We start from the raw sequence: 16,549 nt of genomic DNA, 5'->3' as shown, positions 1-16,549 counted from the left end.
TGTTCCATGTGTGGAAGTGTCTGCAAATCCTGTCAGAGTATATAGCTTGGTGGGGAGGGACACAGAAGCGGGTGTAACTATAAGCTCAGCCCAGCTCTTGGTGAGATGGAGGGCTTTCTGTAGGAGTTCCGAGGTTCCCTCTCCATCTAAGTCTGTAAATAATCACCTAGTGGTATGCTCTTCACCATTACATAATTAAAAACAAGTTTTAATAGACTTTACTCCTATTTGATAACCTTATCCTCAAACATGTTAAAAATGTTTGTTGGGGGGCACCTGGGTGGCTTAGTTGACTAGTTAAGTGTCTGACTCTTGATTTTGGCTCAGGTCATGATCTCCGGGTTGTGAGATCTAGCCTTGGGTCAAGCTTCATGCGGAGTGTGGGGCTTGCTTAAGATTGTCTCTCTCCCTCTCCACCTATGCCTCCCCCACCCCCAACTCATTCTATCTCTCCTTCTTTCTCTCAAAAAAATGTTTGTTGGCTGTTCTCGTTTCTGAACCTCTTTCCCCCATTTCTCACTTCCAGCACTGTCCCTCTATATTCTTAGTGTATTAACATCATCTGCTTCTTCATTCACTTAGTACATGCTTGAGTACTTACTGTATACAAGGTACTTACTGTATACAATACTAGGTTAGTGTAGTAAATGATCTATGGGATACAAAATTGAATAAGGTGCAGTCTCTCTTCCAAGGTGTTCAGTCTCCTGAGGGAGGTAAGAGAGCATGGATTACCTGTGTGAATTAATAATCTGTTAACACCCTCTGGAAAGTTCTCTGTGGGTTCAGGTAGAGAGAAATGAATCACTGGGGTCTGGGATCATCAGGAGAGTATTCATAGAAAAGATAGCTTTTGAATTGGGTCTCAAAAGCTAGATAGCGCTGTTGGCAAGCAGGATGTTCAGAGAGGAAAGTGTACCAGCGACAGGCATGGATGCAGGACAGTAAGGAGATGCATTTTAGGAATCACATGTACTGTAGACTCCTTGCATTCTTTTATTTGTAGCTTCAGGATATGGACTGTTGGTTTGTGAGTGACCCTTGAAGGGTTTTCCCGAGTTACTGATTTTATTTCCTTGCAAAGAGCCTAGTGTCTCAGTCAGTGAGTGAGGCTAGTAATTGGTTCAGCAGCATTCATATCCATTCTTTATTCTTCTCTGTTCAATCTCATTCCATTTTTCCTTTTACTGTATGTTACGTTGGAAAACATATACTTCTTAATAATTTAGGATTTGTGGGAGCTTGTTATAATTCCATTTGCTAAAGGTCTGTATATAGGGTGACCATATGATTTATTGCCCGAACTGGGACCCATTTGGAAGGATTGGTGCTTTTAGTAATATGCCATGGCAAAGGCATAAACTGGATTTGTCTCAAGCCGGACAAGCCGGAGTATCTGGCCCATGAGAATATCTGATTACTCTGTACTTCCTGGTAGTTGGAGGATAGGCTATGGATCGGGAGCAGTAGGATGTTATTTAGGAAAGCAGGTCTGTGGACGGTCCTAAATGCCAGGTTAAGGGTTTAGGCTTTTATACTGTAGACAGAGAAAATCCCTTGGAGGTTTTTTTGTTTGTTTGGTTTTATTTTTATGTTCTTTCGGCATATGATTTGATGTATACAAAGCAGCATTTGGAAAGATTAATCTGACCTCTGTGGGCAGGTTAGATTGAAGGGAAACACTCAATTCAGAGAGTGTCATAGTAGTTCCCACTTAGGGTATATTTGAGTAACAGCCACTCAAATGGGCTTCATGAACAAAGAAAATGTGTTAATTTATTTTTATAATTATGAACAGAGAAGCTTTAATAATTCACTTCCAATAGGTATTATTCTTACTGACTTAGTTCATATTTCTGAAGATCCTGTTGGATTAGTGTCTTATTCAGTTAATGTTTTCACAAAAGAGGAACAGTTCTGGGATTTAGCAGTGAGAGCCAGAGCAGTTTGTATGGGCTAGCATTCTAGCATGCACATATATGTATATGTTAATATTGTCACAATTAAAATTTGACTTAACACTGAGTGCTCACTCAAAAAGTCTTTACAAAATTTATTTCTAAAATAGTCTTTCGTCATGTAATTGGTGTTCCATTGTATCTTGTTTCATTCAACTTGATGTCTGTCGGGAAAGAATGTTAATTTCACAGTAGCTTCCATTCCTCTAGTGCATGTTTTGCCTTTTTCTATTCCCATCCTATGGAATAGGTTGAACTTTTGAGAAAGGAGAGTTATTTTTGACCAGGAGAACCAGACAGCTCTCCATGGAAGAAGAAATCAATCTTTGAAGGATTGATGCAGTAGCAGAGAAGCCAACACTCTGGGTAGAGGAAACCTTGTATGCAAAGAGTTGAGAAGGGGTGCCTGGGTGGCTCAGTCGGTTAAGTGTCTGATTTGTGATCTCTACTCAGGTTATGATCTCATAGGTCGTGATCTCATGGGTCATGTGGTCTAGCCCACTTGGCGCTCTGCACTCAGCAGGGAGTCTGCTTGAGATTCTCTCTACCCCTACCCCCACTGTGTGTGCTCTCTATTTCAAATAAGTAAATCTTTTTAAAAAAAGAGAAGAGGGAGCAGAAAAGTTGTGGGATGTGCTTTGGGAAAAGCAACTGGCTGCTCTCTGGCTTCTGAAATGCTGTGGAAATAAGAGACTGACATGGAGGATGCAGGGAAATTGAAGGAAAGGAAAACTTCTTGGTTCCCAAAGATATCTCAATTTTTAAAAACCTTCTAATGGAAGAAAATATTCTTTACTTGTTGGAGAAGCGCCTATTTAAAGCTAGCCTGTCAACTTTTTTTTTTAACGAAGTAGGGTACGATATTTGACATTTCACTGATATGCCTTTTATATAAGATCATATCACTTGATACATCTCAGATTGAGATGTTTAATATTTCAAAACCCACAAGAAATGCATGTGGATGGAATTATCTATTGACTTCTAGGTGACTGGAGATGCTTCTCAGTTTTCTTGGCAAGGAAAAGAGCTAATGAACTGAAGAAAATGACCAACTTATAAAATATCATAAGTTTACATCTGTATATTTACATATATTGTCTAAATAGTCCAGCATTAGAAGCTAAAATTCTCCATGTCTAAGATCTTCTATTCAAAATGTCTTTATAGATTTTTGTTGTTTCTTTTAAAGAAAATAAATTTAAAAGTTTACTTCAAGTCTTAATTTTAAAAAATGAATGATTACACTCCCTCTCTTCCTGGTCTAGAGCTACTTGTCTTTATTTTACTTAAGCACTAAAGCATTTGACATAAAGATGTTTCCCTGGGAGAATTTTGTTTAGGCTTAGGGCTGACATGAAAAGAAACAATTTGTCAGACTAGTGGAGCTTGCTAACAATTTAAATAAACAACCTGTCTTTCCCTTTATACTGCATATTAATAAAAATGTTAATGCTGAAACACCTCTTTTACACCCTACAGGGTAGAGAGATGATTGGGTCAGAGACCATTTTCTTGCTTTGGGCCCTCGTCAACACATCTGTTAGCTGAATGTGTCTTTTAAAAAAGTGCATGCTTATTAATAAGCATGATGTTTCTAAACTAATAGGTATTTAATACAACAAAACTTTTTTAAACAAGTTTGATTGTTGTCTCATTTTTGTTATCACCTGGCATGTATATATTTTTGCCATGTAAATATTTCAAAGTAAAAAGCACTTAAATTTAGAATATACTTTTCTGTAAACAACTTTGATGGGTGACAACTAACTCTTCAAAAATGGGCTTCCTTGGACTATACAACCGAGGATGTTTATCTGTATTTGACATTTTCCCCCCCTCTTTATCATCACTGTCTGAAGAGCTTCTCCAGGTAGAGCATACCAGGCCTTCTGCATTTGTGCCCTCAGTACCTAGCAGATACTCCATAAATGACTGTCAAGTTATTTAATGACTTGACTTTGATAATGATCAACTTTGTTGCTTTATGATATTTTTGCATCACCTTCTTGAATTTTTCATCGTAATTCACTCTGAAATCTTGTATCAGTATAATTGGCTTTGTTAAAAACAAAACAACAGGCCCAAAATGGAGTTACTTATGCTAATAAGCCCCATGTTACCAAACTTAGAATTATAGTTTTGATTCTCCCAGAAATGGAATTTTAATTAATTAATTTTTAAATTAGCATATAATGTATTATTTGTTTCAGGGGTACAGGACTGTGAATCATCAGTCTTACACAGTTCACAGTACTCACCATAGCGCGTATCCTCCCCAGTGTACATCACCCAGCCACCCTGTCCCTTTAACCACCAGCAACCCTGAGTTTGTTTTCTGAGATTAAGTGTCTCTTATGGTTTGTCTCCCCCACCCCAGTCCCATCTTGTTTCATTTTCCCCTCCCTCCCCGCCTCTCAGATTCCTCAGATCAAGGAGATAATCTGATAATTGTCTTTCTCTGATTGACTTTAGAAATGGAATTTTAAAACAGTCAGCAAGGAAATGCCTGGTCCATAGTAGTTCACTAATATGCCTCACAGACCTCTGGAATCCCTGAAAGGAAAGTGACTTTGCAATAACCCACTTTTTTTTTTTCTTTTTACTAGTGAATCTTTTTTTCCTGCTCACTTCTGCCTTTTATTTCATTTTATACAGGTCCTTGGAGCTCCTTTTCTCTCTTTAGATTAGATGCTGCCCGATTAAAATTGATTTTTGCTGATGAGGGAAGGATCTGTTAGTTGAGATATAGATACTGAGGGAATAATGACTAATGAGGGATTCACATCTTTCCAGTTAATGTTTAAATGTTTAAAGAGTAAATCACATCTTTCCAGTTAATGTTTAAAATGTTAAATGTTTAATGTATATACTACTTATATACATATAAGTTGTATATGTCAATATATTCAGAGATTTTTAACTTAGCTAGTTTACTTTTAGCAGAGTATAATTTATTGGTAGCTAGCAGAAATGGTAGTCCACTATTGGTTACATGATTATGGTAACTTGGAAATAAGACTAGTGCTATTTGGCTTTTTCTAAAAAAATAATAAATTAATAGAAATATTTCAAATAGCTGTGCTTGTTTACATGCCAACATCAACATGGCTCTTTATACCATTCAGAAATTGAATTGTTGGTGAAGTAGTCACTTTTTGAGTTATAATAGTTGTGACTAAGGTGTCTGTGAAATGGGTGGGCACAGGGGTAGTTTTCAGTCTCTCGTCAGGGCCTAACTTAGTTGTCACTCCGTAGCCATAGTTCAGTGAATGGATTTCCATAAACACACAGGGTGTTAAAGGTGGAACCTAAAAATAAAATACACTAAGTATTACTTTTTAAGTGAAGTGAACTGTTGCTAGTTTAGTTTATCTTTTCTTTATTTTACAGATGGCAAACTAATACTTTCTTTGATAAACTTGAACTTTGGGTTCAATGTTTTGGAAGTAGAAGATTCATATACTCTTTTTAAGAGCCTCTTACTTATCACCAGTATGTCAGATGAGGCAGGAAAGGCTTTTGGTTCACAACTTGAAGTCTTTCTTGTTCTTCTCTTTATTGTTTTGTTTTATCTTAGATACATGGTAGGGATAGAGTCAGCAGACTTAGCTTTGGTTTTGTATTCTTTCCAAATAGATAATAATACAGTAAATTTTTTCTTGCTGCACCATAAATTTGTTGCGATATTAATTTAAAAGAAGAAATCAGTTCTTAATTTCTTTAGAAACAATCGCTTTTGTGTATTTGGAAATATAGGAAGTTTTATTTGACCAGTTTCTAGGTTTAGAAGTTAGTACTTCTGGGGTACACTGGTGGCTCAGTAGGTTAAGCATCTGCCTTTGGCTCAGGTCATGATTCCAGGATCCTTGGATCAAGCGCCACATCAGGTTCCCTGCTCAGAGGGAGTCTGCTTCTTTTTCTCCCTTTCCCTCCGCCTGCCTCTCCCCATGCTTGTGCTCTCTCTCTATCTCCTACTCTGTGTAAAATAAATAAAATCTTAAAAAAAAAAGTTCTTCTATTGTGTTGATCTAGTGAAGGGTTAGAATAATAATAAAGATAAACTAAAACAATTGATGAGTGATTTTGTAAATAAATTGAACCAGTTTAAAAATTTTTCATTTTCTTTTTATTAAAGTTTCTGTATTATTTGTCTTTTATGGAAACATTCATTAATTTCTCATTTTTAAAATTTATAGGTAACCTGGGTTTTTACTCCTGTAACAACTGAAATAACAAGTCTTGATACAGAGAATATAGATGACATTTTAAGTAAGTACCTTGATATTTTTAAAGTACACTTCTTTATAAAGAGCTAGTTTGTATACAAAAACAAAGTTAAATCTCAATTACAAAAACAGTTGGGGAGCTGGCATTTTGTTTAGTTTCATGGTTTCCTGAATTAAGAAAGCATTTTGGTTTTGATTTGTAATAAAATTTAAAATGTGTAAGTCTCTTTTCCTGTGTTAAAAATAAACTTTCAGTCTTGTTCTATTTCTTTGCCTTGTCATAAATACCACTGATATAAAGTATTTTGCTAGAGCTTACTTAGAGGCTAGCAGTTCCCACTGTGCGATACCAAATGTTCATGATCTTAGGACATGGTCTAGAAATATTTTATCTTCTTTAACTTTTAACTAATTCACTGACTCTGATTTTCTTTATTGTCATTGGTTCAGTTAACTTAAATAAGTGTTTTACTGAATGCTTTGTTTGCTGACAGTGAGATTGTGAATATAGTTAACTTGGAGGAGGGGAACATTTCTGTTTTTAAAAATAGTAGAGGGAAGGTAAACACATGGTTGATAGAAAAATCATAATTTAGGAGATTTAAGAAAACATACAATGCATAAATGATTTCTTCTTCTTCTTCTTTTTTTTTTTTTTTTTTAAAGCACTCCATTTTATCCACGGTTGTAAGCAGAACTAAACCAAAAATAAGAAAAGTAAAAGGAGTTACTCATTGAACATCATATACTGTTTTATGTTCTTGGAACTAGTTTTAAATGCTAAAAAGTCTATCCCACATTCTGGGATCTCTTTAGAGCAATGATTCTGTAACCTTTAGCATGCATGAGTCATGTGGAGGACTTATTAATACCTGTAGTGCTAGGCCTGGTTCTAAGTTTCTAACAGAAACTGCTAACCCCTACCTGAGAATTTGCATTTCTGTAAGTTTCTAGCTGCTGCTGGTGCTTCTGGTCCAAGGAGTGCATTTTGTGAACCACTGCTTCAGAGTGCAGAAGCAGGTGGATAAAAACTGTTTGAAGGTAAAAGAGGAAGAAGAGAATTGAAACTCACAAATCATTCTCCTTTCATTTTTCAAATTCTAGAATATCTTTATGTTTTATTTTTGTGAGTACTTGAGGAGTTTAGTTTCTCTATGAAGTTTAAGCAAAAGGAACAAATGTATCTTTGGCATGACTTCACATCCTCATATGCAAACAATGCTATTATTTTTGCAACAGAGAAGAGCTGTTTAATGAATAGGAACCAGAAAGTGTGCATGTTATGCAGCATTATTAGTTGTAGATCACTTGTTGCAATGAGGTGAGACATCTGAACTTCAGAAATAGCTTAGTTACACAGGTCTCTTCTGAGAAATAGAATTTTTTTGCAGAGCCAGTTCTCAGTTATTCATGTATATGGGAGATCAAAAAAGGATTAGCAAGGGGCACCTTGGTTGCTTAGTCAGTTGATCCTCTGGCTCTTGATTTCAGCTCAGGTAATGCTCTCGGGGTCATGAGATCTGAGCCCTGCTTTGGTGCCTCCTTAAGGTTCTTTCTCTCCTGCTCCTGCTACTCCCCATCCCTACTCACACTCACACTTTCTCTCTTAAGAAAAAAAAAAAAGGGTTATTCAACTCCAGATCATCCCACTGCACTTTGAATGAGAGTAGGCTATTGAGTAGTTTACTTTCCTGATCTGGCTTTGATTCCCCTTTTGTTTTATATTCGTTCAGTGAAGATATAAAGATGGAGGATATAGAGAAAAGGATCAGGGATTCCCACAAATTATATAATCTGTCTGTGACTCTGTATATGGGTTTCTGAGTGAGAGGTAATTAATTGTTACTGTGTGTTTTTAGTAGGCCCCATAAATGAGAAAAAGACCATGATGGAAACCATCTCTTTGATTATGTCAGTTATGTGGACACAATTAACTTGGATTGTTTGGTTTTGTTTTTCAATTTCAGACAATGCTGATGTTGCTTTAGTAAATTTTTATGCTGACTGGTAAGTAATAATTTTATTTTTGTTTTTTGTTTTTTTGCAGTAGGGGGTAAAGTTGCATTATTTAGGTTTTTTTTTCCTTTTATCTTGCTACATGTGGATTTTTCTTTGCTAGAAGGAGTGAAGGGGGAAGCCTTTTTCTTATGTGGCACAATATTCCATATACAAAGTCAGTTAAGGTTCAGTCACAAAGTGAGCAGCTTAATTTCATGATCATTTGTATTTTAAGAGAAATACAGATCTGATTCCATCATCCCACATCTTAAAAGCAGTAACAGAAACTCAAATCCATCCCCTCTACCCCCAACACATCTTTCTGTTTCTGTCTCTCTCTCTCTCTCTCACATGCACACACATACACACACATTTTAATTCTGTATTTTTCCTGACTAAGGAAATAGGACAGTGTTTGGAAGTGAGGATGTGGGTATGGTGAGTTTAGAAGGAAATTTTTTGTTGACACTTTTTAAACATGTGTCTTCTACTACTTCTAGGAAGCCTTTGCTCCTTCCCCTGTCTGAATCAGATTCTTGTCTTTTGTGTTCATATAGTACTGGATACCACTTTCTTTTTCTTACTACATTATTTTGTCTTTTATATTTGTGCCAATCAACAATGAGGGCAGAGATAATGTTTTCGCATTCTCAGCCTCTAAAACCCCAGGTGTAAACACATAGTAGATGTTAAAGAATGTGACATGGAGATAGGTAGAAGGGAGCTTGAATTGGAGGGAAGTTGGAAACTCTCACATAATCCTTATTCCTAGACCATCTATCTTGTTTGACCCTTTAAGGCTTATTAGCTACTCGTTACCACCACCCTGCTTCAGGCCACAGTCCAGCTTACCTAGACCCTTGTGACAGGCTCCTTATTTATTTTCTATGTATCAAGTCTTATATGTCTCCATTCTTTTCTCTATAAAGTAAGCCAGAGTGGTCTACCTAAAGAGCAAATTGAATAAGGTTAAAGCCCTCATCTTGAAGCCCTTACATGGTGCTCCAGTAGCTTTAGGTCTGAAGTCCCTTGCCTTCGCCTAAAAGGCCCCCAGTGACTTCAGACCTGAAGTTACCCTACCTCCACATCTTATTTCTTGGCATCTCTCCACTCTCACATTCTGTTCCAGTTGTACTGAATGTATTTCAGTTTCTGTAATATTCAGTACTCTTTCATCACTGGACCTTTCCTTAAGTTCTTTTCTCTGCCTGGACGGGGCACTCTTCTCTCACCCATTTATTTGCATAGTTTAGTCTTAACCATCTTTCAAGTCTTAGATTAGATACCACTTCCTCCAGGTCACCTTCCTAGATCAGTAGTCCTACCCTATTCCAACCCTTTATCTATCTTCCCATAACACCACATACTTAGCTCATCAGAACACTTGCATGCTGCAGTGGAGTTGGTAGCTACCTGCTACAGCCTTAGCTTTATGAGAAGTTACCATATCTATCTTTTGTCAACATTAATCCCCAGGCATTCTGCATAGTACTTGGCTGATAAGTACATAATAGATATTTACTGAATGAATGATGTATAGCTATTTAAAGAACTTCAGTAAAATGTTGAAGATATACAGAGAAAATGCCATTTCTAAAATGTATAACCAAGGTAGCATTTTCCAAGGGAAATTGGGTTTGTCCACATGTAACAGAAGCCACAAAATTGGGTGTAAGAATATCTAGTGCAGTCCACTTTAAAAATAAACTTCAGACCCAGAGAAGGGAAGTGTCTTCTCAAGGTTAGCTGACAGAGTCATGGCAGAGTTAAAACTAGAACACATTTCTCTTGATTGAGGGATTTTGTGTGTTGTAAGAAAGAGAAATAGAATGTGCCACTGACCTTGTTGCAAAAGCTGAATTGGAAGTGTGGACTAATTGCAGTTATTTGGGAGGAGCCCCAAAGAACATCTTGAGTTGTTCTTGAATTAGTACTCTTTCATTCAGCTCAAAAACTTAAGAAATTGATCATATGATGCTCAAAAAACTTAAGAAATTGATCATATGACACAGGCTTATACTGTGTGGCCTTAAAGGCTAGATTCTGTGTTCTGTTTGGAAGTTATGAATGTGGCACAGTTTAAGGAAGAATTCTCTAATAGAGCTGCCTAAAAATACTGTCTGCCTCTGAGAGTAATGAAACATAGTAGGTACTTAGAAATGCTATTATGTGCCAGGTTTTCGTTTCATGTACATTGTTTTTAATGCTCAGAACTACCCTGCAGGTAGGTATTATAATTTCCATTTTAGGTTGAGGAAATTGAGGCTCAGAAAGGTCATACGGCTAGTAAGTGGTGGAACTGGGATTTAAACTCAGGTATGTCTGACTCCGAAGCTTATTCCCACCCCTGCTCCCACTAGGTCATACTAGTAAGTATACTAGTAAGTACCCCCAAAATTGTCCCTGCAAAGACTTTTACCCATTTGGTTGATATGTAATGGGTGGATTCAAGCACTAGAATGGAGATTGGATGGAGATGACCCTTAAGGCCCTTTTAATAGATCTGTTGCTTTTGTTATATTTTATAAATGTAACTGTCCATATGTACGGATACATGTGTATGAAGGTATGGTGCTACTGCATTGAATTTTTATTTCATCTTTCCCATTCACCTTCTGGTATTCAAATTGATCCTATTTTAAACATGAACCTTTGCTTAAATGCTTACTGGGCAGCAAACTGGACAGTCCAGAAAGGAGCCCCTAATATATGCCTTTATATTGCCCTTAAGCGAGGAGCTTATGTACTAATGCATATCCTAATTCTTCAAGAAACCATTCATCAGTTCCTACCCTTTGCCTCCTTTGCCCTCCAGCACCATATTTTCAGCATCATAAGAAATTGCAAACTTAAGGTGCCTGGCTGGCTTGGTTAAGCATCTGACTCTGTTTCGGCTCAGGTCATGGTCTCAGGGTTGTGAGGTTGAGCCCTATGTGGGGCTCTGCACTGGGCACGGAGCCTACTTAGGATTCTTTTTCTCCCTCTACCCTTCATGCTTCATGCTTGTGCTCGCTCGCTCTCTTAAGAAAAAAAGAAAAAAGAAAAGAAAAAAAAAGAAACTGCGAACTTACAGACTTAGCCTTTCCTGTTCCTCCATCCTATCAGTTTAATCATTTAACAGACATATATTGAAATGCTTATTAGAATACATAGTCAAATAAGACACGGTCCCTGATGTCCACAGACCCCACCCACCTATCCCAGATGGGAGAGATTTAAGAATGCTAAAAGAGGAAAGAGCCACTTGAAAGCAAGAGATTGAAGATACAGATTGTGTCTCCTTGATATATTCTAGGACATCTCCTTAGGAAGTCAGGTGAGTGGGCTAGAGGAGGTATCTATAAAAAGAGACAAGGAGGAAGGATACCGTTTCCACCGTTTCACAGGCTTTATCAGACTTTCGTTGAGACTTTATAGGTATGACCTAATCACTGGTGCATTAAAGGGTACACGGGCGTCATTTAAGTAAATTCCTTGATGAAAAAGGACTCTGGAAGCAATAGTAGCAATTACAGTTGTGTTTTGTTTTGTTTGCTAAAAAGTAGTACTTTCTTCGTATAAGAATGGCTATTCTAACCCCGCTGGCTGTGTGCTGATTCTGATTCTTCTTCTCTTTCTTAGCAGATCTGTTTAATAACCTACAACATATTTGTGAGGTAGCTGGCCTGAATAAGGGACAGTCAGAATTAGAAGTATCACGTTTCTGGAATATTGTAGGGTTGGTGCCCTTTTTTAAAAAAGTAAAAATAGAACAAACAGAAACGACAAAGGAAACATGAATAGAAGTCTGGTTTGGGAATTGCACATTTTTGCTCCTAAGCTTAATATATTTAAATGTTCATAGATAGGAAAGCCTGTTTTAACCAGGAGTACATTTTGAGGGGGGAACATTATATTATATACTATATATTTGTTTTATGCACCTTACTTATTTAGTATACTAACTTGCCTGTGAAATTTGATTGACCTAGTCAGGTGAATCCGTCTACTATTTGCAATAAACTTACTTACCCTCGTAAGGATTTTGTATAGTATCTAGAAATATGTTCATTATTTAGAGAAAGCTGATTTCTGATAAATATCCAAGTCTTAGTAGTTGCAAATCCAAGTGGAGATACATCCTCAGGGCTTATATTTGACTTGTTTCTCGGCCTCTGGGAGAGATCCTTAGCTGTGTACTTTGTAATATTGGCCCTTTTCTTAATGTGTAAAAAACAAATCTTTTAATGTACAGTCTGAATTGGAGTAGTCTTTAAATTCAAAATTGTCTTTATCCTCAATCCATGACATCCAGGTACATGATTAAGTTAACTATGAGATTGTCTCAGAAGTCGTTTATTGTGCATATACTACATATCAATGGATAATAACTGTAATAGGATTTTATTCCTTCGGCTTTTGAGTTTTAATTGGTATCCTTCTTTGTGTGTAGGTGTCGTTTCAGCCAAATGTTGCATCCAATTTTTGAGGAAGCTTCTAATGTCATTAAAGAAGAATATCCCAATGAAAATCAAGTAGTGTTTGCCAGAGTTGATTGTGATCAGCACTGTAAGTACCTCAGTAGGAAGTCTGGAAGAAGTTGTCCTATCCCCACCTCTCCCCACCTCTCCTGCTACACACACAAACACACACACTCACTCTTTCTCTTTTTTCTCTTTTAATGCTAAAAAGTGTTTTGCTTTAGATGGAAGGTTCTAGTGACTTTGGATAAATATTAATATTTTATCTTTATGTACTTATAATACTACTTTGCATTTTGCCTACAAAGTAATTACTTTTTAAAATTAAAATATAGTAGAATAAGCATATAGGTAGTAAATCATAACTAGCAATGTTTTTGCCAAAGCGAATACCAAAATCAATAAATAAAATTGAAATAAAATTTTAGGGAAAAATGGATTTCTGTTAGATCTAGCATCCTTCAAAAATGCTTTTTGTAGTCATAGCAGACGAAATTATCTCAGACTTTTGTGTTTCTGTTATTTGAAAGATTCTACTAAAATTGGCTTAGACTGTCTTTGAGGTATAATTAGCTGTAGTTACAGATTAGAGTTACTGAGAGTGTTGAGAAACTTAGGATAGACTCATGGATAGTCCAGCCACTTGGGTTTCACTGGTCCCGGTGGAGTGTGGTTTTCTGTATCCATGACAGATCTCGCTAGCTTGAGCTGGTGAGCCTCCGGCGATTTTTCCTTCTGGTGTGTCCATCACACGTGAACTCTCCTCTCTCCTGGTACCAAACTGACCATGTTTTGTAGTTCTGGTTCATATGTGTTAGTTGTCTCACCCGTTGCAATGTCAGTTCTTCAAAGGCAGGAACTTTTTTCTTTTTTTTTTTTTTTAATTCTAATTCTCCCATTTAAGTGGAGACCAAACCATTCATCTTGAATCTCATGCATCTGACAATTTCTGGGAGACAGAGACTGCTTGTTAAAAGCTTGTTGCACTGAGTTACTGGCAAATTGGCCTGAATACAGAACTCTCCATACTGCAAATTTCTTATACTTTGCTCTTAGCCTGATGATTAGAATTAGTATGTGTGTATGTGTGTGTGTGTGTGTACGCTGACTTTTTATTTTACTGTGTGTGTGTGTGTGTGTGTGTACACTGACTTTTCATTTTACTGATGAGAAATGGAAGCAAAGTGACTTAACCACTGTCAGACAGTTTAACATCTAGTGAAACCAGAATTAGAATCCACATCTCCTGACCAAATACCTTCACACACCCATTACTTTCTTTTCTGTTCAGGTTAAACATTTGGGGGTGGTTACTGGTACAGAAATGCTTAACAGCAAAACATTTCAGTATTTTATAAACCATTAGCCCTCATTTCTGCCTTTTGGGATTCATAACTAGATAAGATGAAGGGAGCAGTAAAAGTTGTCAATACAGTCACAGGCTGCGTTTTCACATTTTCACACTATGCTCTGGATCATTCCTCCCACTTTTCACTGGCAGAGATGGTGTTTTTGGTGTGGGCTCTCATTTCACATCTTTCTGGTTTTTATGTACTTAATTAGACATTACAGTATAGACAGTAGTCCGTAACTTTCAGTGAATTTAGACCATAAAATCTGAAACTGTGCTCTCAAACTTATAGTCATTGGGAAAGCAAATTAACTATTGTTGAACCATAAATATCATTTGTTCGTATTTTTAAACAAATTAACTTCCTTTAATCAGGCTCTCTTTTTGTGGGAGTGAACATCCATAGTTCAGATGCATTTTGATCCATGAGAGATCTATAAAATTAATTTTTTTACTAATGAAAATTATATCTGAGACATAGTATAATGTGTAATTCTTCATTTTTAAAAAGTGATATTATGAAGCCCTTATTGATGATTTAGTTACATTTTCCACTCTCTCTTTAGAGATTGTAAGACACAGTGGCCCCTGTGTCACTCCTTAGATACCAGTTGGAATGTAGAGGTTTTGAACTGGAACCTCCTTAAGAATCCTGTGGCCTGGGGAGAAACGTCTGTTAGGTCATTCTTTGGTAGGATTTGTTTCTTTTTAAAAGGAGATTTGTTGAGATATAATTAAGATAAACTGCACAAGTTTACGTTACACAATTTAATGTTTGAAACATGTATACATCTGTGAAGCCATCACCACAATCAAGATAGCATATCTGTCATTCCCCAAATTGTTCTTGGTCCCTTTCTGGTCCCTTTCTCCTCCCATCAGTCTCAGGGGACCATGGAATTGCTTTTTGTTCTTAGAGATTAGTTTGCATTTTCTAGGATTTTATGTAAGTGGGATCATATGCTGTGCTGTTTGTGTGCGCGCGGTGGTGTTTTTTTTTTACTTGGCTATTTTGAGATGGTTGTGCGTATCGTTTGTGTTTATTACGGAGTGGCAGTCTGTTGTATGGCTCTGCACCGCAGTTCTCTTATACCCTTATTGACAGTGGGGTTGTTTACAGTTTGGGGCTATTACAAATGAGGCTGCTATAAACATTGAGGTACAATTCTTTGTACATGTGCTTTCATATTTTCTGGGCAAATACTTAGCTGTGAAATACCTGGGTCGTACGTTAGTTTATGTTTGACTTTGTAATAAACTGCCAAACTGCTTTCCAAAGTATTTGTACTGTGTTACATATCTATCAGTAGAGTAGACGCATTCCAGTTGTTCCCTATCCTTGCCAACACTTGGTATGGTCAGTCTGTTTAATTTAACATGGCTGTTAAATGATGAGCAGGTATAATAATTTCTTACTGGGTTTTGAGAGCCCTTTATATTTTACAAATGTAAGTTCTTTTTCAGGTGGGTAATTTGCAAATATTTTCTCTCATTCCCCCCTCTTAAGAGTCTTTCTTTTTAATTGTGGTAAAATCCACAGAATATAAAATTTGCCATTTTTACCATTTTGAATTGTGCAGTTTTGTAGCTTTAAGTCTATTCACGTTGCTGTACAACCAGTCTCCAGAACTTCATCTTGTAAAGCTGAAAACATTGCACTTATTAAACAACTCCCCAATTCCCCCATCCCCCAGCCCCTAGCAACCACCATTTTACTTTTTATTTCTATGAATTTGATGACTCTAGATACCTCACATAAGTGGAATCATACAGTATTTGTTTTTGTGTCTGGCTTATTTCACTTACCATAATGTTAATGTCCTCAAGGTTCAGCCATGTTGTAGTATGTGTCAGGATTTCCTTTCATTTCAAGGCTGAATAGTATTCCATTGTATGTTGTATACCACATTTTGTATATTCACTCATCTGTTGATGTACACTTGGGTTACTTCCACCTCTTGGCCATTGTGAATAATGCTGTGAAATATTTCTTTGAGGCTTTGCTTTCAGTTCTTTTGGATATAAACCCAGAAGGAGAATTGCTGAATCATATGGTAATTAAATTTTTTTTATTTTTGAGGAACTGCCATACTGTTTTCCCCAGTAGCTATCCCAATTTTACATTCCCACCAGCAGTGGACAGGGGGTCCAGTTTTCCGCACATCTTTGCCAACACTGGTTATTTTCTGTTTTTGTGATCACAGCTGTCCTAAGGGATGTGAAGTGCTACTTCATCCTGGTTTTGATTTGCATTTCCCCGATTAGTAACATTGAGCCTCTTTTCCTATGCATCCTGGCCATTTGTATATCTTTTTTAGAGAAATACTCTGTTTGAGGCCTTTTCCCTGTTTTTAATCTGGTGAATTTTGGTGTTAAGTCATAGAAGTTCTTTATGTATTGTATTCTGGATATTAACCCCCTATTAGATAAATGATTTGTAGTTACTTTTTCCCATTCTTTTGGTTACCTTCTTTGCACAGAAGTTTTGTTTTGTTTCATTTTAAGATTTTATGTATTTATTTGAAAGAGAGTATGTGTGTGTGTGAGAGAGAT

General features: G+C 36.7%; 1 protein-coding gene across 1 annotated transcript in view; it reads left to right on the top strand.

Moving 5' to 3' along the window:
* Positions 1-16,549, top strand: part of ERP44 (endoplasmic reticulum protein 44) — a 93,014-nt gene that overhangs the window by 28,474 nt on the left and 47,991 nt on the right. Inside the window, exons 2-4 of the mRNA XM_004747696.3 lie at positions 6,158-6,230; positions 8,155-8,194; positions 12,618-12,733. Coding sequence (XP_004747753.3) covers positions 6,158-6,230; positions 8,155-8,194; positions 12,618-12,733 — 229 coding nt within the window. The remainder of the gene's footprint in view (positions 1-6,157; positions 6,231-8,154; positions 8,195-12,617; positions 12,734-16,549) is intronic.

Source organism: Mustela putorius, unplaced genomic scaffold (genome assembly GCF_011764305.1).
Source record: "Mustela putorius furo isolate JIRA1106 unplaced genomic scaffold, ASM1176430v1.1 tig00000580_pilon_pilon_pilon, whole genome shotgun sequence".
Taxonomy (NCBI): Eukaryota; Metazoa; Chordata; class Mammalia; order Carnivora; family Mustelidae; genus Mustela; species Mustela putorius.
Note: the sequence above shows the minus strand (reverse complement) of the source record. Positions and strands in the feature narration are given on the sequence as shown.